The following is a 22,986-nucleotide window of genomic DNA, read 5'->3' as shown; positions in this document are numbered from 1 at the left end:
TAAAAGAGATCACTCAACTAATAGGACATATCTGGCAATTTATCCAGTGCATTAAAAAAAAAGAGGACAGAACTGATGTTAATAATTACTGAGGAATCTCTCTTCTCTCAATCACATACAAAATTCTATTGCAGTGTTTACTTGATTAAGCCCAAGAACAACTGGTGAATACCAAGCAGGCTTTAGACCACACAGATCCTGTCCAGAACAAATCCTTAATTTAAAACTAATCGTGAATCTCTTTTCAAAATTTTAAAGAAACATGGGCTAGATAAAAAAAAATTCTAACACTGGTTAACGAAACGTTAAGTGACACTAGCTCTAAAGTTAAATTCATGGGAGAAATATCTAAACCATATGATATAAAGAGAGGTGTTAGACAGGTAGATGGACTCTCCCCATTACTGTTTAACTGTGTTTTGGAAAAGGTAATTACAAAATAGCAAGAGCAAAAGTCAAGTCAAAATATAGAAAAAGTAATTGAGTTAGGTAGAAGTAATATTACAGTACACTGCCTCGCCTCTGCAGATGATCTTGCACAATGGATATTACCACAGCTCAAAAACAAACAAATTCTTAAAGTAGTTTCAGAAAGAGTTGGACTACAAATCGAGACGCCTTGCCATGAGAATTACAACTTGCCGCAGCCTTGTAGATCCAGATGACAACAACAGCAACAGAGCAGCAGAAGAACAGTGAACGAGAATAAGGCAATTTCACAGCAAAAGCTGTTTTGTATTGAGTGATATATAACGAGTTGGCTTAACAAACAAGACAGTGTGACTGAGGACAAAGCTATAGAGGTTAAGTTGAAGTTGTTACATGAACATAAGGACGTAAGTAATACTGGTTCTGTTGATGATAGGGATTATAAATCAGACATGCATGTAAATTTGAATGATGGTGACTAAAGTCCTATTGTAGATGAAAAGATAAAAGCGTCACCTACATTGTGTGGTCATGTGAGTGAAATGGACGAAAACAGTACTGAAGTGGATGAAATCATTAAGGTTAAGAGGGAGGAACCTTTTAGCGAAAGGCAGCAAGGGCAACAGTTTATGGCAGACAGAAACTTGGAAGCAATGCTAAAGCAAATTATGAGTAGTATGTGTAGGGTTGAAAAGGAAAACTGATAGCATTAAAACTGACATGATTAACTTAAAAAATGAACTGAAGAAAGAAATCAAAAAGGAAATTAAGGAAGTTAGCAATAATCTTTCAGAATTAAATAAGACATTTGATGCAGTAGTTAAAGATTGTGATGAAAAGATAAAGAAAGTAGATCAGAATGCTGATGAAAAAATAACATTAATGAGTAGTAAATGTGTAGAAGAGAGAAAGAAGTTTTGTGGCGACTATAGTAGGAGGGTGGAGGCTTCCAAAATACAGTGTAAGGATAAAGTCAAAGCTGCCAGGAAAATTTTTGCTAAAAATAGGGTTAAACTTGAGAACCATATCGATCAGATTAAAAATGATTTAGAAACGGAGGTAGAAACCAAGTGTGCAGCAGTGGTAGAGGAAAAACTGGTAAACGCATAAAAATGTAGATTCAAAATTGGCTGAAATTGAGAAAAAGGTGGAAGAAGTACAAAATCTAAAGCACAGAGAAAGTGACAGTAGGTCTGATAATTATTTTGGTAAGCAGGATGATAGTTTTTCCAGGGAAAATACTGACGTTTTGTTGTATGGAGAAGATCACATGGTAAGTAAAACGAAGTGTGTAATAACAGCAGGCATACAAGGTAAACATGTTAAGTGTTTACTGGACAGTGGTAGTGATTTGAATGGTATTTCACAGGCATTTTTTGAATCTATTAAGAACACAGATGGTATAGTAGTGAAGCATATTTCTGGAATAAAAATTCTTGGTCCTACTGGTAAGCTATTAAAGAGTGTGAAACAAGAGAGACTATTAACTGTGAAATTGGTGGACAGCTGTTGGAGTGCAATTTCTTGATAATTCAAAATCTCATAATTGATGTAATATTTGGAACTAATTTCTTGGGTAAACAGTAAGTAGGGGGTTAAACATTCTTTGTTGGACTCATTATCTGGCGATAATGCTTATCCCAGGTGTCTGCTTCATTTTTCATTTGTCCCGAGGCAGTCAAACTCTTCTCCTATCCTTTATGTAGTTTGTAAGTCAATTAGACACAGTTTATCTTCGACTTTCATGTGGTTTTGTGCAGTAGGATATTTTTGTATAGGGATATGTTAAAAAAGATTTCTCCAGTATTATTTATGTGTATTATGTTGTGTTAGAGATAAATAATGTAATCATAAGAGAATGGAAGGAAATAAAGTGGTACCATGGTTAAAGAATTTCTGTCAAACAAATGGAAGGTAAACTGAAAATGAAAGGTGTCAGCATATGTGGAGGATAATTAACATCTGAAGTAATCAGCTCATTGGTGTAGCACCAGAGCAGTACAAAGCATCTTAATATAAACTGTGGTATAGTAGAAGTGTTTGTGTTTGGTACAATCAGTATATGTGAGATAATTATCTATCTGTGTCATGGTACAGCCTTTTCTAACATTAAGGAATTACAACTTTAAATACAGTTGCCTGGAGTAATTTGTGTGGAAAGAATAAGCAAGGTTTGTATGCATATTGCCTTCAGGCTAGAATCTGAAGCAAGTTGATGGAATCCAAAAAAATAGTAGTTTTTCTAAGTGATAATTTTGTCTGATCGCTAATGAGAGTTAAGTTTGATTAGCATAAGGTTCTGTTACTGTGGAGTGTTTTTCAGTAGTCAGTTTTGCTTTCGATAAGTAGAGCAGGTGTTTATTTATCAGATAATGATACAATAATGAAATAATAAATAATGAATAATGTTAGGGTCTTAATGGTTAGGAAGCCTGTCTCTGCAGTAGGGATATTCTTTGAGAATGCACTCCACTAGCTAACGAGTTAAGAAAGGCAACTGAAATAATGGAGGCAACAGACATGATTAATGACATGGTAACTATATACAAACTTTGGGTACTGTTTATATATTGCAATTCATGACACTGCAGTTGGGAATGAGAGCTTAGCATAAACAGCAATATTTTTGTGAGGTATAAGTCATATAATGCTTCATCATTGGATCTATGTTATCTGAAAAACTTGTATTTGTGTTCTGAGGAATTATGAGCTTAAATTGGTAATACTGGGACAAAGAAAAGTAATTTTGCTGATTAACTAATAACTGTGGTGCTAGACTGATGTGAATATTTCTGACAGGTCAACAATTTGGTAACATTTTGTGAGGATTTAATTTTCTGGTTGAATAGGAGTAGTGCTCAGAGTTGAGTAGACAAGTGGGGCTATGATTTGGTACAACTTCCATCCCCTTAATTTTGATTTGAGTACTAATTAAGCTATTTAATGGTGACAGTATTCTTTTTTCATAAAGTAATGATCAGTAAATCTATGCTACTACACATCTTGAGTTTTTGCTATTTTGCAAAGGGAAGAGAGACCCTAGTCTTTCATGTTTAACCAGTTTCAGAAAAGAGTTATCACCTAGAGTAATGTTTTGTAGTGTAATGTGCACTTCATTAAAAAAAATTTCTAGTCCACACCTTTAGTACTATAGTCAAATTTAGTGCTAACTGTGGTAATGTTATAACAACTATGAAATGTGTCTATTTATAATATAATGACTATCATTTGCCATTAGCGTTAAACAATTTTTACTTATACTTAAGTTAGAAGTAAAAGTGTACTAAAGTAGGGTACTTTGTGTGATTTTTCTTTTTCACGTACTATGGTGGAAGAGAACCACCTCCAAGGGACCTGTTACAAGTGCATTTCCTTTATAACTTACCTTCTGATTTCTTTTTTGTTTCCAGTTACAAACCACCTTTTGTTCATTAAGTTTTTGACACATGGCATGCATAAACAGATAACATAAAGGAAAAGAATTTGAATCAATATCACATAAAATGCTCGAGCAAAGACGTAACTGATGTCACATACAAGTTCATGTTTGTTGCTAATACAAAATAATTCTAAGCAAAGACTTCTTCATTACTGTAAAAAATCTTTTACTTTTCCACTGAATAACTACTGATCTCACAGGTCTGCATTAAACTTACTTGAACTTTGGAGGCTCAATTGGGTCTCTCTGTGCTTCTACCATTCGAATCACACGCTGTTTAGCTCCTGAATTGAATGCAGCACCTTGTTGTGAAGGAGTATAACGAATATACTGGGCTGGTCCCTAAAAAACACGAGAAAAAGAGACATTAAAATGTGTCCAGTGGGTGTAAAAATGTGTCCTGTGGGTGTAAAATACACACACACACACACACACACACACACACACACACACCACATAACAGAACGCAGATTTCATATGGCATAAAGTATCCAAGTAACAAATCGTATGAATTTCAGATAGATTAAGGAAAATAATTCTGTCACTTTAAGCATAAATGTTAAATTATAGACTAAATAGCAAACACAAAGCTTTTAGGGATGAATACTGATTGTCAACTGACATGTAATGAATGCATGAAGGTACTGGCAAAGAGACTCATCAGCATGTTAAGGGCTTGGTGTCCTAACTTGTGTGAACAGTCAGTGCCTTGTGGGAACATACTGTTCCAATGTATGGCTCAGTTCTTAGCTATGTAATTCCGTTCTGGGCATCAAATCTATGAAACTTGGATGCAATATTCAAACTATCAGAAAAGGCTGTACAGATAATAAGTACAAGTAGTAGCAGAGGTCACTGGCAGCAAAAATTTAAGGAAATGGGTACCCTTACTACATCAGATTAACTCACATAATGCAGGAAGATAATCAATCTGTAGTGAACAGCAGAATAAACATTACTAAGTATGTCCCAAACAGTTCTACACTTCATCATGGGAAGAGCTAGTTCGGACTGACTTTTGCCAAGGAAAAACAGAAAAAACACTGAACAGTATGTTTTTTTTATCAAGGATTAAAATTGTATAGTAATTTGTACACTGAAATGAAGGAGCTAGCAAAAATACATTTATTTAAAAAGACAGCAAGCATACATCTAAAATATTGTGCACTACACAGTTAAGTAATTCAGATTACAAGATAACAATAAAAAATGGTGACTCCTAGAGTGTAATATTAATGTCTCTCCCTTTTTCTGAGTTCAATATCTCAGACATCATGAGGGAATGCTGACTGAGCTTTACAGACTGGCAGAAGGGAAGAAATGGCGATGTAATAGAGGCACGGCAGCACGAATGTGGTACTAAAGTCAACACGCGAGTGTATGAGATTGGGTGCAGGTAAGTATCTTTTATTTTATCGAGTTAAATGAAAAATGCATAATATATATATTTTTTATGTTTCTAAGATAACATGTTCTAAGTATGTACAAATGTCAGAACAATACGTTACGTATGTCATCCAACTGAGGTACTGCATTTGTTAAAGATATGCCTCAGGTGCGGAAGAACGGAGATTCAGGCTCTCTCTGTCCATCATGAGACAGTTCTGTGGTTGTCCTACATCATACAAGGATGGTTTGCTTAACAAGGTCATAGCCAACCACCTATCCCATCCTCATTAAATACATTCGTATAGTAATGTACCTGTGTGAAGCTATAAACCGATATCACAACATGTTTTCCATCAGAATAAGTAAAGGAAAATAACCAATTTTTGAAAATATAGCACAATTGGATGGATAAAAGAGGCTATAAACCGGTATCACAACATGTTTTCCATCAGAATAAGTAAAGGAAAATAACCAATTTTTGAAAATATAGCACAATTGGATGGATAAAAAATCTGCTCACCAAGTGGTGGCAGAATAAAAAAAAAAACACACACACACAAAAGTTGAAGAAATGTGCTAGCTATCACAGCCAATGGCCCCTTTTACTGGCAGAAGTATGTGTTGAAGGAGATGGAGGAGGGATATAATTATAATTTTTGGAATCTCTACACACATTCTCCCAATTAAATTTCACATGGGCCTGTTTTAAATCCCATATCACTTTCCTTGATGTTGACCTCACCCTCACTGATGGTCAGCTACACACTGCTGAAGAAATGTGTATCCTTATGTATTCTTGGCTATGACTGATACTCATGAATGAAACCATATAACAAGTTGTTGCAGAGAAGAACACAAATATGGGCAGATTTGTTACTTTATTTGCATTTAGAGACTTATGCCTAAGGACAACATGTGTCTTTAACACTGAATGGTGACTGCAGTAACTTCGTGAGAGGAAGTATCTGCGCTCCTGTGAATACAGAAGCTCCTAGCATCATCGAGCTACTTTTGAAAAGCAAGAAGTCCTGGGAAAATACACATTTTTTGATAATAGTTATCATGCTGATCAGCCGAATCAAATGTTACATTCACATTCATTCATTCTTTGGACACACTTCTACGTAGAGGTTTTCGGGTTGGATGTTACAATCAGTCAGAAGTTTGATGTTATCCAGCTGGTGTTCTATATTTTTATCAACAATGATGAAAAAAAAGGCCTTCATATATTATTCAAGAGAAGTTAGAGTAGCAGTATCACATTTCCTACAGTAATACCTGTGGTAACGGCCATTATCTGAATGGTTGCACTTTCAAATACGCACGCCGCCAATTACGCCAATACGTTCCCCACAGCTGCCACCGAGGCACGAGGGTGCTGCCTTGAATGATTACACTGCTGCCAATGAGATGCAAGCATCCCCTCTCCAGAGCATAAGTGGTGTTTGTACCTAAGCCAACATCTATGCACTGACCCTGTTTTGTGAGTTTGCCATTTGAATAACATTTTTACACTTTCACAGTGGTCAGGGCTCCACACCTTATGAACAGACATTGTATTGAACAGATAAATAACACTTACAGACTTTCATAGTGGTCAGGGCTTCACATCTTCTGAACAGACATTATGTCGAAGAGTGACAGATTTATAAATCTTTTGTATCTGTGTATATTTCTGTGTTCAAATCTACTGTTAGCAACTGATGCTGCAACTTCACCAACAAAGTTATGTATTATTATTACTTTTTCATATTAGATGTAGAATCAATTAATATCTGAACACTCTGATCATGAATGGCGTCTGTTCCTCACTCCCGTATCCACTAAAGAACCACCCAGTATGCAAGAGAAGACTTAGCAATAACTACACAAGGAGGAGATGAAGTCCATCAGAGTCATATATAAGGTCACAGTCAGGTAACTGACCGGTAATGAAGAAAAAACATTAACTCTTCATTAATTATATCATGTAGAACAAAATGGAACACCACATTTTAGGCGATCATGCCAAAGAACACTGAATCAGCAAGAAGTTAACACATTAAAACTCTGTCATAGCACTTAGAAGCACTAACATACAGTGTCCAAGGCTGAGAATTGTAAACAAATTATCTTTATGGCAACACACTACATTCATGGCACCGTAGTGCAGGGTGCAAATCTAATTATTGTTGGAAGAAACAGACACACTCAAATACTGATAAGAATTATTTTTAAATGGAATTATTTGAAAAGATAAACGGCTTATTCTAAAATGGTGCACTTGCTCTTGGCAACCATATAAATAATCAACTGATGAGAAGAATTGCACATATCAGTACAGGCACTGAAAATGTGATGTTGTTATATTACTGCTGACAAACACAGTTAAAACTGACAGAAATACATTTGATAAAGCTGATTATTAAGACAGTGTGTCAAAAGATTGATGGTCGGTGCCGGGCCGTGAGTCGTGCTTGGGTAGCTCAGTTAGTAGAGCACTTGCCCACGAAAGGCAAAGGTCCCGAGTTCGAGTCTCGGTCTGGCACACAGTTTTAATCCGCCAGGAAGTTTCATATCAGCGCACACTCCGCTGCAGAGCGCACATCTCGTTCTTGTATTATTCTGTTTAAAGCCCACTTTCACTCACTCTCTCTTTCTCTCTCATAAGAAAAGGAAAGGAAACTCTGATCAAGTCATGAAGGCTGCACGACAATCGGCCGATTTTAAAAACAGAGCCAAAGAGATTGGAGCTAATACAGAGTATCTAGCATAATCTTTTTACCAACAATAATTTTTTATCAACGATAAGTATTGATATCTCAAAGCACTGCTACTTCTTTCAATACTTTCCTCAGTACAATACTATTCATGAGTACAGAATTGATACCATGTCCTTACCCACACAAACTGGGATGCAGAGGAAGACATTCTGTCAGAGGGAAGAGTCTAAACAACAGATACCACAGGGTGGCAAGAGTAATATGGTCAATTACTTGGGGGACTGATTGAGTCACTACAAATCAAGATGCGGTTGAGGAAGATCTGTTCAATAAAAACATAGGGCTCTGTTAATGGCTATCAGTGATGCTCCCGACTGGTGGGAGATGTAAAAGTATACCTGTGCCCTGCATGGTTTTAGATCTGTCAGTATCGGTTATGCTAGGATGCTGCATTCCTGAAGAAATGAGAGGAACAGACACTGAAAGGTCACGAGGGCAATTGAAAATATATTTCACTGAAACTGATCTCTCCAATACCAAATGCACAAGTCATAAACATAAAGTGTGGAGGTAACCACTGTTTAGGAGATCACTAGCCCACTAATGGCAGTAAGGAACAGTTTCAGCTCAGTATGAAGACCTGTGGGGTGACATTTCACTTGGACCTATAGAGAATTGAGTGACATTACCTACTCTAACCTAAAATGATCATGGGGATAAAACTGACAAACAGAAATCAGTAGGAAGCCTCAAATCTCCAGTCATGGTGGATAAGGAAAACGCGATGGAACCATGTGGTTAGTATGGCTTACACGAGTCAAAAAGGATTGGAATGTGATGTTGATATTAAGATAAAACTTGTCATCTTGCAGTTTCCAACATAACTGGATGGTTGACTGTGGATCATCCGTCCCAAAAACCACAATGATATGGGGACAAAACACCTGTAATTAGAAACCCAACATTATTGTTGCACTACCATCATTTCATGCAGTTTGCAGAGCATGTTGGTTAAGGTAGACATCAATGGACACTGCAGTTTGCCTGTCTTAAGGATTGGGATGATGACACTATCCCTCCACTGCAAAGGAAAAAATACATTTCAGTTAAATACAGTTGAAGACCATGAGTAGAGGATGTTTGTGTAGCATTCAGATGCCGATACAGCTGACTACGAATCGGAATAATAACTAAATAGTAAAAATGTGTTCTGTTTTATTTATGAGACTTGTACTTAACACTATGCTCCACTAATCATAATTCCTCTATGTATTTTTCAACATACTAAATTGGTTGAAAGTGGTTGGTTTGGAGATGCAACGATCACGTGGCATAAGCGTGCTATTGTTTTCAGATCACAATGTATCCGGTTCAAGCCCAAAATCCGTAAATTTTAGCGATGCACAATATCAATAATTGTTTTCATGCAATTCTGACTATTTGCATCAACTGTAATAACTACATGGTCTGGTGTCACCTAGCTTACCATTTTCCATCTATGACTACTGGTTAGAATAACAACAATGTTGTAAGGAAAAAAGTTCTTTTGTGGCACTAAAGTTAAGCTAACAATGCAACATAAAGTTTTATTTATCAGTGAAAGATCTTTCATTTCTTGTCATCAAAGTGGTAGGGCTTCCTTCCTTAACATTTTACTTTATTGCTCAAAAATTAATGTAAAATCCACACTGGTACAAGGGAGGAAATGTTACAGGAGTAAAGAATAGAATATCTTCAACCTGTATTAATTATCAGAAAGGTAGATGGGTAGGAAGAAGACGACGATGCTGTCAAAGTGTGGGTTGACAGGTGTCCAGCAACAATTGACATACTGTAAAAATAGCACCACGAAAAAGGAAAAACTGAAACAGTGGTCGAACTTTGCCAGCCCATTCCACTATGAAGCTTGGCCCACAGCTGGGATGAAGAGGCCTACGTCCCCAATGAGGAGACAGTGCTTGAGCATTCCTTTTGCATTTAATGAGAGTGCAATTTTATTAGAGAGAGGCAATAGGTCCATTAGGCAGTAACAAGGAAGTGACACAATCACTGGAAAGTGATTACTGTTGGAAAGATCACTGTACAGAGACCATTACAGCAAAGCCATGAGGTTGGGGGAAGACATTCTAAATTTGATAGCTGAAAAGGTGCCATCACTGAGGAGGCACAATAATAGCTGGAAGGAAGTTGGTTGATTTGAAGGCCCCTACAAGATGACACATGTTTCAAAATACTGAAGCAGGAGAAAAGGGGGAGGGGGTAAGACGTTGGCTTAAGGTGCCATCTCAATGTAAGAAAGTGTCTTGCCTGAGGGCAAACAAACATTGTATATGGTGGTTGCTGCATGTGTTCACACACACACACACACACACACACACACACACACACACACACACACACACACACCTATTGCCTTCAATACGGTACGCATGGGTCCCCATTCATTGACAACATATGTAAGCCAACAGAAAGACTCTTCCATATGCTCTCTCAGCACCAGTGCAGTTCTGACAAAAGGCACGGCAAACCTCAAACAGTTGGAGAAAGGTTATCAGTGAGCAGCTTTTCTAGGTGCACAACGCAGATCACAGAATAAGGACAATATCAAATGTAGTAGTCCGGGTTCCACAGAGTTATCATGTTATGGGCATCCGGGTTAACCACGACTGGGCCAAGGAGACAGGTTACACCCCAGACACACACTGCCTCCAGTGGAGATGGCACGACATTATCATTTAAATGTTCTGAACCCAATGGCGTAGGAGATCTGATGCATTTAGGATCACCACATAAGTCTCGAGATTTTTTTCTTTTTCTCCTTAATAAATAAAAACACCAACTGGATCATTATTTTTTGTCAACGATGACTGGTAATTGGTTTTCATGTGGCCTGTAGGCCACATTCATATCTAATGCTGATTATTATGTTACATCCACAGCACTACTCACTACCTGCACCTTGCAGCATTAGATCTTAAGATGATACACTCCTCAGATCAAAGCAAAACAGTCGTCATCAATAAAAAGTTGTGGTCTGGATGACATTTTTCATTATTAAAAAGAAAAAAAATGGAGCTTATGGTATGAACTGTATTATGAAAAAGATAGATTACTACTCATCATAATGATGATACGTTGAGTTGCAAGCAGGCATGATGTGAAAACTGCTGCACATTTGAGCTCTTAGCCAAAACCTACTTCTCATATAAGCAAGCACACCTCATACATACAATGCTACCTCTGGCCAGAATGCAACTGTGTCGCATCACACTGAAGCAGCAATCCAGAGTGGGGAGAGATATCACAGTATGTGTGGGTCGACGGAGGATGGTGGGGCTAGATGTTGGCAGGAGAATGGTGCCAGGTGCAGCATCAAGAGGCTCTGAAGAAGGAGGGGCACAGAGAGTGGAAAAGGAGTAGAGCAGAAAAAGAGGAAAGATTAGCTACTGCGTTGCCATACAGGAGCGCACAACGAGTGTAAGAGGACTTCAATTGGGAGACAGAGGGGGCAAAAATTGTTGGGTGGAGGGTGTAGGAACAGCAGGTTACTGTACATTGAGGCCAAGACGGTTTGAGGAGTGGGGAACGTCCTGTAAATGTAATTTCCATCTGTGCAGTTCAGAAAAGCTGGTGGAGAATCCGTATGGCCCAGGTTGTGAAGCAACCAATGAAATCAAGCTTACTGCTTTCACAGGGCATATACATGGAGAAAAAAAAAATTACCACATTTTTCTCAGTTCAAAATACATTTTTTTCTGTGTTAAGTGGTATTAAACTTTCCCTCGGCACTGAAAAACTTGTCAATCTTATGAACGGCAAAGGTTTTATTCACTACTTAGAACTTCCCGGCACTTTAGGAAACAAAACCTAGCAAAAAGTAACTTGTTATGTAGAGACTATGATGCGCTGCAACATGCACACTGCATATTTCAGAATTACAGAAGTATAAACACATATTTGAACAAATACAGCATGGTAGCTTCCAAAGTACTGAACTCCTGATTGCACTGCACAATGTGCTTTTGTCAACCAATCATAGCTTACGCAATGTGATGTGATTTAGTCAACCAATGGCAACATGATCGATAAGTCGCATGAACACACAAATAGGAAAGATTTTGAAAACTGACAAAATATTTTATGGAAGGAAATATCTTTACTATTATAAAACAAAAGAGGGGACAAAAACGCAAGAGTAATTGACACACTTCATAACGATGATTCAATCGCACAGCAAAGCTTTTGTATTTAAAGGAAAAAAAATCCGAAAAATTGGGGAACGAAAGAGCTAAGGGACAAACTTGTCCAGATTGAAAACAAATTTTAAAGCAGTGGAACGTCAATCATATGTTTTCACTTTATCGTTAACGCTCTGTCAATCAAGTCCAAATATAGTGTGGGGTGCAACTGTCTCGACCCATGAGCCATGTATCATTCGAAAACTGGACTCATGTTGTATGAGAGCAAGGTACGGATGTCCTGCACCTGTCACTTGACAGGTGGTGCTTTCTGTTATCTATTTATGGAATTACTTTGAAAGAAGCACTAGCAAACATTAGAGTTGTTTGGAGCATTGTTAGGGGAAGATAAGAAAAGTGGCTCGTGAAACATGCAGAAAAGAAGCAAATGGGTACTGCTCCAATTGCAACATCTCTTTCTGCATGCCAGAATATTTTGACTTTTCTATAAAAAAAAGCCAGTTATGTCTGAAACTACTCAAGAACTCAACTCACCCCCCCCTTTTTTTAAGGATGATTATATTTTTTGCCATTGTTTTTGCATAATTTGTAATCTATGGAAGAACTAAAATAAATATAAAAAACCAACCTTGAATCTTGATCTTTTCTAGCATGTGCTACTCTTTAAGATATACCAAACACAAATTTTAAATAGTGGCTGGTCTTCTGGGTCCAAAATTTTTCTAAGTGTCTGGTCTTCACAGTGTTAAGTTTTGAATGAAAGTCAAATGCTCCACGATATAAGATATTCATTGCACATTCCCACACGTAATAGAATTGATGTTGTGTAAAAGAAAATTTACTTTGAAAGTAATGCTTACCAAGGCAACATTTTCCCATGACCTATTAGAAATGTAAACAGTTGTGACACAACACTCATCGAAAGAAGTTTGTTATTATGAAGTATTGCATAGTCTCCTCCTTAAAGCCTGTGACACATTTTGTTGTTAGCAGACACTTGTGTGTGTGCTGTGATTTGTTGCTGCCAATGGCACATTTTCTTTGCATCTAAAGTTTTATTTTTGTGTCATTCTCTTCTTTATGTTTTACTGTTGCAGTATTATTCTGCAGTAGCGGGCTGAAGTAAAATTCTTTGTTAAGTATCAGTTTTACCTACCAAAATTACAATAATTTAACTCAAAATTACAACAATGAAAAATTAATGCGTTCTTCCCAGATGAAAAAATTCCCAATTTTCCCGGATTTCACAGTTGTTCTGGAATGCATACAATCTGGTTCACCTGCATGTTGTCCCACAGAATGGTCCACTTTGCTCTTGGTCGCAGTTTGGCAGTGGCCATTCGCTGCTTGATAGTCATCCAGCCTGTGATGGGGTAGGATAAGCTTGTGACAGGACTGGAATACGAAATACTGAGTGGGGGGATCAGGCAGATCTGGCACCTGGGCCTTTCACAGGGATATGAAAAAGAGGTCAGGTGGGTGATGGAACACCACTTTAGGAGGGGTGGGAAGGATCTTGGGTAGGATGTCTCATTTCAGGGCATGACACGTAACCGAAGCCCTGACGGGAGGGGGGAACAAACGACACAAGGAAAAGCCAACCACCAAGAGACAAATTAAAAACCCCAATCTAAAACCCTATGCCAAAGGCCAGAATCAACACATAAAAGGGACAAACCCTCAGATTGAGTGATAAAAGCCCCCTGCTCAAATAAAACTCTAAACTAAGACTGCCATTGCAGCGTCATCAGTTAAAATGGGCAGAGAGTTTAGTAGGCAGCACAAATGTCTGCCTGAGCACAGTTAAAAGTGGACAGTCCAACAACATGTGGACTACTGTCAATGCTGACCCACAGATATATAGAGGTGAGTTCTCACAGCACAATAAATGACTGTTTATCAGCCAGGTATGGCCAATGCTTAGCCAACAGAGAGGAACTGAGACCTTGCGAGAGGCTCGCAAGGAGGAGTGCCATGCACCCGTAGTCTCCTTGATGACCCCAAGTCTTTTGGGGGAAGGCATTCATCATTCCAAGTGCCATGGAATTTTTGCTGCAATACTGACTGGAGATCACATTTCAGAAGGCCAATCTCCATGGCCAGTACACCGATAGCCTGTTTTGCCAGTGTGTCAACATGTTCATTACCTAGGATGCCGATGTGACCCGGGTTCCACATAAAAATCACGGAGTGACCGCAACGAGCAAGAGTATGGATGGACTCCTGGATAGCCATCACCAGACGAGAGCGAGGAAAACACTGGTCGATAGCTCATAAAGTGCTCAGAGAGTCACTAGAGATAACGAAGGACTCACCTGAGCAGGAGTAGATATACTCTAGGGCACGAGAGATGGCAACAAGCTTTGCAGCGTAAAAACTGCAGCCATCCAGCATGGAGCATTGTTCAGATTGTTCCCCAAGAGTAAAAGCATACCCAACTCGACCAGCAACCTATGAACCGTCGGTATAGGCTACGACAGAGCCGGGAAATGCTACAAGGATGGACAGAAAGCGGTGGCAGAGGGCATCAGGAGGGACTGAGTCTTTCGAGCCTTGTGCCAAATCCAGCTGAAGGCATGGGCGGGGCACACACCACGGGGATATATGTACATAAGTCCGGAAAAGAGGTGGGAGAGGGGAAAAAATCAAGAGAAAACATTGGACGCAAACCGCAATCCGACACCCTGATCAGGGTCACCGTTCGGGAAGATGGATGGCCAAGTTGGGGAACAGGAGATGGTAATTTGGACACCTGGGCAAGCTACAAACATGTGCAGCATAATTGGCCAGTAGTCGTAGGCGCCAGATCTGCGATGTAGGGACACCAGCCTCCACAAGTACGCTGTTTAAAGGGCTTGTGCGGAAAGCTCCAGTTGTGAGTCAGTTCCTGCAGTGAAGTATGGGGTCAAGCAACCGCAATGTGGAAGGCGATGCCGAACCATAAGCCAGGCTCCCATAATCGAGACAGGCCTGAATCAATGCCTGATACAGTCGTAGAAGGGTAGACCGATCGGCACACCAGCTGGTGTGACTCAAGCAATGAAGAGTGTTTAAGATGCCAAATAAGAGGGAGCCAAGTCAACCGGGTATCAAAAAGGAATCCCAAAAACTGATGCGTCTCCACCACAGCAAGACATTTGCAGGCTAGATAAAGCTATGACTCAGGGCGAACAGTGTGACGTCGGCAGAAATGCATGACGCAAAGCTTAGTGGCCGAAACCTGCAAGCCGTGTGCTATGGTCCAAGACCCTGCCTTGCAGATAGCACTGTTCAGCAACTGCAATGCCAGCAGAGCTGTGGTCATCAGCATACAGAGAAGCAGCAACTGACATTCACAAAGCCGCAGCAAGCCCGTTGATAGCAACTAAAATGAAGCAGACACTTAAATAAGAGCCTTGCGGGACCTCATTCTCCTGGACTCGGGAGGAACTATGGGATGAACCAACTTGCATTGTACGATTTGGGATGATGTGTATGGCATGAAAGGCTCCGACGTTACAACCGCTCTTTCAGGGAATGGAAGGCTAGTGGGTAATTCGTAGAAGCGGAACTCTGAGCACAATGGTCTACAATCATGTCTGATTCAGCACAGACTGCTCCCTTCAGGAAAAGCCCAGGTATGCTGAAAGGGTATTCCTGCCTGTCGTAAGAGGCGGCTAAAACAAGTCTCACACATTTCGGCCTTTATGTGTTGGTCCCCTGTAGGGTTTGACCTGTTCTTCAGAATTTTTCTGAAGAGCGAACCAATTGGGGGGAAGGGCACCTTACATGGTGCATCGTGTCCATAGTGTGTTGAGATTTTAGCCCCCTTTCTTGTTATCGCATTGCAGTCCCGCTCATTCTCCATCTCTTGGGCAAGGATACATTGTTGGGTGCAGTTTCCAGCGTATACTATGCAGTGTTGCTTTCTACGCCGATGACGACCATGGACTTCTTTGCACCTGATATCCAGCACGTTAGCCAGTCCGTTGTGGTGGGACCGCCATGTACTCTGTTGGTACAGGGATCGCTGTGCTCATACCTGTGCTGTTAAATCCCCACATATGCCAAGGAGTAGATGCCCATCACCCTGGGGCATCAGGACTCCCGGCAATGGCCATCCTGCCAGGTGGCCCATGCTGTGATTGGGTGGCGCCCTTGGGAAGGGCCCTTGGTCGGAGTGTGTGGCATCAGGGTGGATGACACACGATGAAGCGTGGCACATCACCTCTTGTTGGTGGCCAACCACCTGCAGTCTCTAAGCGTTTGAGGGCTCAATTCAATGCGCAGAAGTATGACCCCAAACCGTTCCCCTCCATGGCCACACCATGGGAGGAACAAAAGGCTAAGGTTGGCAGTGAAGCTCATTCGCCCAGCTACCTAGTGTGTACAATAGCTGATGGGAAGTCTTTCATGACAATGAAGCCCTAGTTCATTGTAGAACATTTAGAGGATAAGTCAGGGGAGATGGAGGACTTGTCCAAAATTAACTCTGGGTCAGTTTTGATAAAAACAGCATCCTCTGCCCAGCCACAGACATTACTCGCTTGTGACAAGTTGGGCAATGTTTGTGTTACCATCACGCCCCACAAAAGTTTAAATATGGTCCAGGGTATTATATTCCACAGGGACCTTCTTTTGCAGTCTGATGACAAGCTGCACGCCAACTTAGAGTGACGAGGTGTTTATTTCATCTGGCGAGTTCATCGGGGTCCGAGGGATAATCAGGTTGCCACCAGTGCCTTCATCTTAGCGTTTGAGGGTGATACATTACCTGAGAAGGTCAAGGTGATGGTCTACCGCTGTGACATCAAGCCCTATATCCCTCCCCCGATGCAGTGCTGCAAGTTTGGTCATATGTCTTCCCGCTATACTTCCAGCCTCACAAGCCGAGATTGCGGATGCCCATCACATCCCAATACTCTGTGCCCTGCCTCCCATCTGTGTCAACTGCGGAGAGCATCATTCAGCTTGCTCACCAGACTGCAGGATTTTACAGAAAGAGAGGAAAATCATAGATAATAAGACCCTGGACCGACTGACCTACACTGAGGCTAAGCAGAAGTTTGAACGCCTCCACCCTGTTCGTATGACCACCTCTTGCGCCTCTGCTTCAACTGTTCTAGCCATATCAGCTCCACCTACACCAGTCACCTCCAAGAGCCGGAAGACTAGACCTTCCCCTTGATGGTGGGGCGCAATTCCTCCCTGTTTCTCCAGCACCACCTACATTGGGAGCAACACCCCTCCACCACCACCACCACCATTGGAGACGTCCGTCACCACTTCTAAGCCAGAGAAGTATCCAACATCTTCGGCTCCTCTTGCTTGGAATGGGTCCCTTGAGTCCCTCCCTTCGCTGGTTTCCACCAGTGGGAAAGATGGCACCTGCCAGTGGCTGAAGTGCCCACAAGCAGCTGGTCGTAGGGCTTCACGATATTCCTCAGTCCCAGAGGCTGACTCAGTGAATCTCTCCCAGCTAGTGAAACCCAAAGAGCTGTGAGAAAAGTCCAGGAAGAAGACCCCGAAGACCAAGGACCTTGTGGTGGCACCCACCCCACCACCACCTACAAGCGTCTGAGGATGATGTGGAGATTCTGGCGTCTGCTGAGGATACGGATCTCACCGGACCCTTAGACACAGTGGATATCGACTCCTCAGGAAATCAGTCAGTGGCAGCCGGTGACCCTGAGGCGTAAGCCGCCTCATTGAATGTTCAATGTCTTCCCAGCCTCCTGATCCTATTATCTTGCAGTGGAATTGCAACGGTTTTTTCCATCAGCTTGCTGAGCTCTGACAACTTAGCTAATACCCTTTCTTCTGCATTGCTCTCCAGGAAACTTGCTTTCCAGCGATGCGAACCCCCGCCCTCCATGGCTTTCGGGGATATTATAAGAATTGGGCAGCCTATGAGAGGGTATCTGGTGGATTCTGTGTCTATGTTCTTAACTGTCTTTACAGTGAGTGTGTCCCTCTTCAAACACCTTTAGAGGCTGCCGCTGTTCGGGTGTGGACGCCTCGGGCTGTTACTGTCTGCAGTATCTATCTTCCACCGGATAGTGATGTACCACAGATTGTGATGTACCACGGGCGGGGTGGATTGGTGGCAACAGGCCGAGGCACTATCATTGAGCAAGTGTTGGCACAGCTCGACCTTTCTCTCTTAAATAATGGGGCCTCCACACATTTCAGTGAGGTGCGTGGCACATTCTCCGCCATTGACCTTTCAATCTGCAGCCCTGGCCTTCTACCGTTTGTCCAATGGTGTGTGCATGTTGACTTGGGTGGTAGTGACCACTTTCCGACCTTTCTGTCACTGCCACAGTGTCACTCCTCTGGGCGCTTCCCCAGATGGGCTTAGACTAAGCCTGATAGGGACTCGTTTGCCTCCATTGCCACTTTTGAGCCTCTTTCTCATGACGCCTTGATGGGGTGGTTCACACGATAGCCACCGGGATCATTACTGCAGCAGAATCTCAAATTCCCTATTCTTCCAGGTACCCTCAGGAGAGGACTGTGCCTTGGTGGTCATTGGAGATCGCCGAGGTGATTAAGAGATCGCAGACAGACCCTCCAACGTCATAAGCGACACTCATTACTTGAACACCTCCTTACCTTTAAGCGGCCCCGTGCCTGAGCCCGACTCCTTATTCACCAACGGAAGAAGGAGTGCTGGGAAATGTATATCTCCACCATTGGCATCCATAGCTCTCCGTCGCAGGCTTGGACCAAGATTAGGTGACTCTATGAATATTGCTATTTGTAATTTCCCTGTGACTTTGATGCTGATGGGCACATAACAGTATGAACTGTTCAGTACATAATGTGTGTTTCAAACAGTATGTTTGTTGTACTTGATATGCATTTGTCCCAGTGTGGTAATGATAAACCAGTATAAAGTCTGTCATTATATACTACACAACGTTTCACAAGAGATATTAAAAGATGCAAATTTCTGATGATAATAAACTTACTGTCTTTTCTGCACATCTAACGGGCATTGCAGCTGCTATCTTTGTGTGAGTGAGTCTTTCAAGAGCAAGCCTAGTTTTTTCTGTTGTCTCCCGTATCTCGTCGTCATTAGGTCGCTCCAGGCTTGGGTCATCTTCGGCAACAACTTCTGCAGGGAGCAGATCTGTTAATTTTGAATAAATAATCTGAAACAGCAAAATGCAAATGGTTACACCAAGCATCAAACTTGAAATAAACTAAACCAAAGCTTCTACTTCATATCAGCATTTTCGATTACCTTGTCTTTGGAATGGCCTTGCCTCGCTATTACGTCATATTTAACTTTTCCTTGGGCATCTAGTTGTACAGCTAAGGCATTTGAAGTGCTTTCTTTTCCTTCTCTTCCCATATTTAAGGGATACTGTGCAACTGGAATTTCTGGAAATGCTCCTCCATCTCCAAAATCCTGGGAAAAACATGCACAAGGTATATGTACATACAGCTGTGCTACTCTCTCACTATGATCATAAGTCAAATGAGTATTACAGTACGTTTAAACAGCAAAAATTAACATCCAATCATACAAATGCTCAATATAATAAACATAATGAAATGAGAGTCAGTTTCCTATGATCTTCACCAATGAAGAGTGTAATATCATTATAGCATGCAAACTAACTCACAATAACAACAGTGGAAATATATGTGTTTCCATTAATATATGGTGGCAACTACAGGTAAAACTACTGTATTAATATGTATGAAAGGCATGTTAGCAGATCATATTGTAATACAGACAGAACTACTACCACCCACGGCATGGACTTTATACCTCACCTTTGAATAAATTACATATGTTTAAATAAATGCAGTTAGAAAGAGACTGTACCATAATGTTACTGGTAGCACACAATATATTCATAATTATTAATAAAATTGCCTGAAACACACAGTGCCACCTAGAGCAATATGATTGTGTTAATACGCTACCTAGCAGAAGCACTAGTCAGTCAAGATTTATTCTGCATGAGCTAATTCAAATGGTTTCAATAAATAAACAACACAGCAAACTGCTTGGAAATAATTGTTTAAAACATTTGCCTAGTTTCCAACTCCTCTAAGGATGTCTATATCAGAATGAAAATTTAAAAGCTGTAAAGTTGCATTATGAGAAGGCAATACTCAAAGTTTAGAGCAGACACACACAAGTCAGTACTTAAAAACGTTCCAGCCTTTGGTATACATACACTGCAAGGAACAATGGTTGTTCCTTGAATGTATATACTAGTTGTTATCCTTTGTACACAAAGTGAGTACCTATTTCTTAGCAGTTACTTACAAAATTGAGTTTAGTTTAAAGTTTCCCTGGCCACCAAGGAACTTTAGAATATATACAGCACATAGGAATGGTATAAAACAACACAGACATACCTCTAAAGATCTTGGAATCCATCCTCTTCTCTGTCCGTATGGAGGTGCAGTTGGGCTGGCGACGACTAGAGCTGCCGCAGGTATTTTCTGTTTGGCTCGTTCTTCATCCCTGTCCCACACAGGTTGTGTGGGCGCTGGTAATATGCTGTGAAGTTCAAGGAAATAACTCATTTGAAGTTCAAGGTGCAAACTACAAGAACATACACATTTGACAAGCTCTTCGCATAAAGCCAAATAAAAAGTCGGCTATGTTGTCATTCAATTTTGAAGGTACAAACTACTAGAACGTTCAAATTTAATAAGCTTTTCACATAAAGCCAAATAAAAAATTTCCTACGCCGTTGGATGGCAAATTAAAAGAGTTACAAGACAAAAATTCTTTCAAAACATTTAAAAATGTAAATAAAAACACAATTTGTATTTCCTGTAACACAATTTTTAAGTTTTACATAACAGCACCACCACAATAACAAATACTACCTTGTCAGCGACATCTTGACAAAAGCATTTATTACTTCTGTTACATTGGAGCAGCGATGTGCATAAACATACAGATTTCCATAGATACTACTTCAACTTTGGAATGCTATCGAAGACTACCGAGATAATTCATCGATAGAGGGTAACCACATTTCGATGAAAACATAATCTACACGCATTAATCACAAGAAGTGAAATTGTTTATGGGACAACACCAGTTTGCACTCTTTCTTGAGATTTATCAGCAGTGAAATATTATTCACATTTGTTTAGCCTAAAGCCGTCCCCAAACGATTAATATTGTGCAACGTTACTGAAGTTTTCCCTAGCCTGATAAAAAAAAGTGCAATAATGCTGCGAAATAAACGAAATGTTAACGATCAAGAGGTTTCGGAAGTAACTACTATTCTTTGTTCGAAATAGATGAAAAAAGAAAGTAGATGAAGCATTGGTACAAAAGCCAGTTCACATTGGCCGTCACATCACGTAATGTTCCATCCCGTCAAAATATTCTGCAATGCATGTCAATAGCCGGCATCCACACTGGCCGTCCCGTCCCTTCACGTCAGGTCAAAGTTTCTCTGGAGGGAAGTTTGGACGGCTATCATCATTCGCCCGTTGATGATCACGTATCCCATAATCTCAGTTGCTCCACATACACAGCTATGGGTAAATCTCCATATTTCGGTTCGTCGTGGTTGATATCAGTTGCTTTTGTGTTCGTTATTTCCTATAAACTGTTTCGTTTCGTTATTTCTTTTGTTAAAATAATAAATGACGACAGATTAATTGAAGCATTGAGACAACAGTGTGAACTGCACAATATAGGTCTACTAAATTAAATGTCTTCTCCTACATTTATAAAATGGAGTACTATAGATACCGGTATCGTAATTAATATTTTACAACGAAATGGATTACAACATGTCTGCAAATTGCAGTGAAAAAATAATGTGAGTAGAATCAGTTTGATTAGTAGGTGGAATTTATTTGTTGGTTGTAGGGCATTTTTAGCGTTACATAAAGAAATGGATTGAAACCTTCAGACACTGCAAGCTGATTGTTTAAAAATGTTTCTGTAGTGGGCCTATTTATTGTTGAACAGCTCTCTGATTTGTGTGTGAATCAGTTTTGCAAGCATCTGTGGTCAATATTTATCTCACATGAGCCAGAGCACCAGACGTTACAGATCGGATTCGACACACCTCAGATGACGACCACGACCCCAGAGTTTGGCCAAGCCAGGCGCGGACGGCAGTCAGAACACCTGCGACCAGAGAGGTCTATTGGAGCCGCACCTGGCGGGCGCGGACACCCGGCGGAACACTCGATGGGGTGCGGACCGGTTACGGAGCGCCCAGAACCATCCGGACATACATATTGGACTCGATCCATCCAAGGACCATTTTCGGGTAGCATCTGAAGAAGACAGCGAGTTACATCGTCGAAACATCCGGCATATTAACAGAGCCTCAGGAATGCCTGAAGAAAAACAATATTTGTGTGGTTTCACTAGCTAGCACCGTACAGATAAGGCACTTGAACTACTAAAAGCCAAATGCAACATTCAAAGAAAACCTGTATATGTTAAGGAAAGGAATTTTGGTAGATAAGACTAATTCACAAAAAATTGTTCTGGACTAGCATCTAAAGTTAACCTTAAACCAAGATGTGATGGCAGCTTGTAACACTGTGTTTCTTTTAGTAATTGTAGATATAGTTTGATGCAACAAATGAAAAAAACTGATGCATACCCTTTCCAAAATATAAAATGCAGATTCTCCTTCTGTGCCATGTAATGACATTTTTCCTGACCCCCGCACTTTGTTTGTGTTGTTTTGCACTTCCGTCTCCCTCCTATAATATACAAACCATTCCTGCAAGTTGCAAGCCATTTGCCTCAAATAAATGTGGACTCCAGCATCCATGCATGTAAGCTGCGGCATTGTGTATGTGCACTTTGCACATAAAAGCAGTTGACAACCGT

General features: G+C 40.6%; 1 protein-coding gene across 1 annotated transcript in view; it reads right to left on the bottom strand.

Moving 5' to 3' along the window:
• Window positions 1–21,314, bottom strand: part of LOC126335474 (puff-specific protein Bx42) — a 44,650-nt gene extending 23,336 nt beyond the window's left edge. The window contains exons 1-5 of the mRNA XM_049998791.1: window positions 21,000–21,314; window positions 20,520–20,664; window positions 19,387–19,554; window positions 19,112–19,294; window positions 4,086–4,210 (exon numbers count right to left, since the gene is read on the bottom strand). Of these exons, the coding sequence (XP_049854748.1) occupies window positions 4,086–4,210; window positions 19,112–19,294; window positions 19,387–19,554; window positions 20,520–20,664; window positions 21,000–21,013 (635 nt within the window). The 5' untranslated portion in view covers window positions 21,014–21,314. The remainder of the gene's footprint in view (window positions 1–4,085; window positions 4,211–19,111; window positions 19,295–19,386; window positions 19,555–20,519; window positions 20,665–20,999) is intronic.
• Window positions 21,315–22,986: the final 1,672 nt, after the last annotated feature.

This window comes from Schistocerca gregaria, chromosome 2, assembly GCF_023897955.1.
Source record: "Schistocerca gregaria isolate iqSchGreg1 chromosome 2, iqSchGreg1.2, whole genome shotgun sequence".
NCBI classification, from domain to species: domain Eukaryota; kingdom Metazoa; phylum Arthropoda; class Insecta; order Orthoptera; family Acrididae; genus Schistocerca; species Schistocerca gregaria.
Note: the sequence above shows the minus strand (reverse complement) of the source record. Positions and strands in the feature narration are given on the sequence as shown.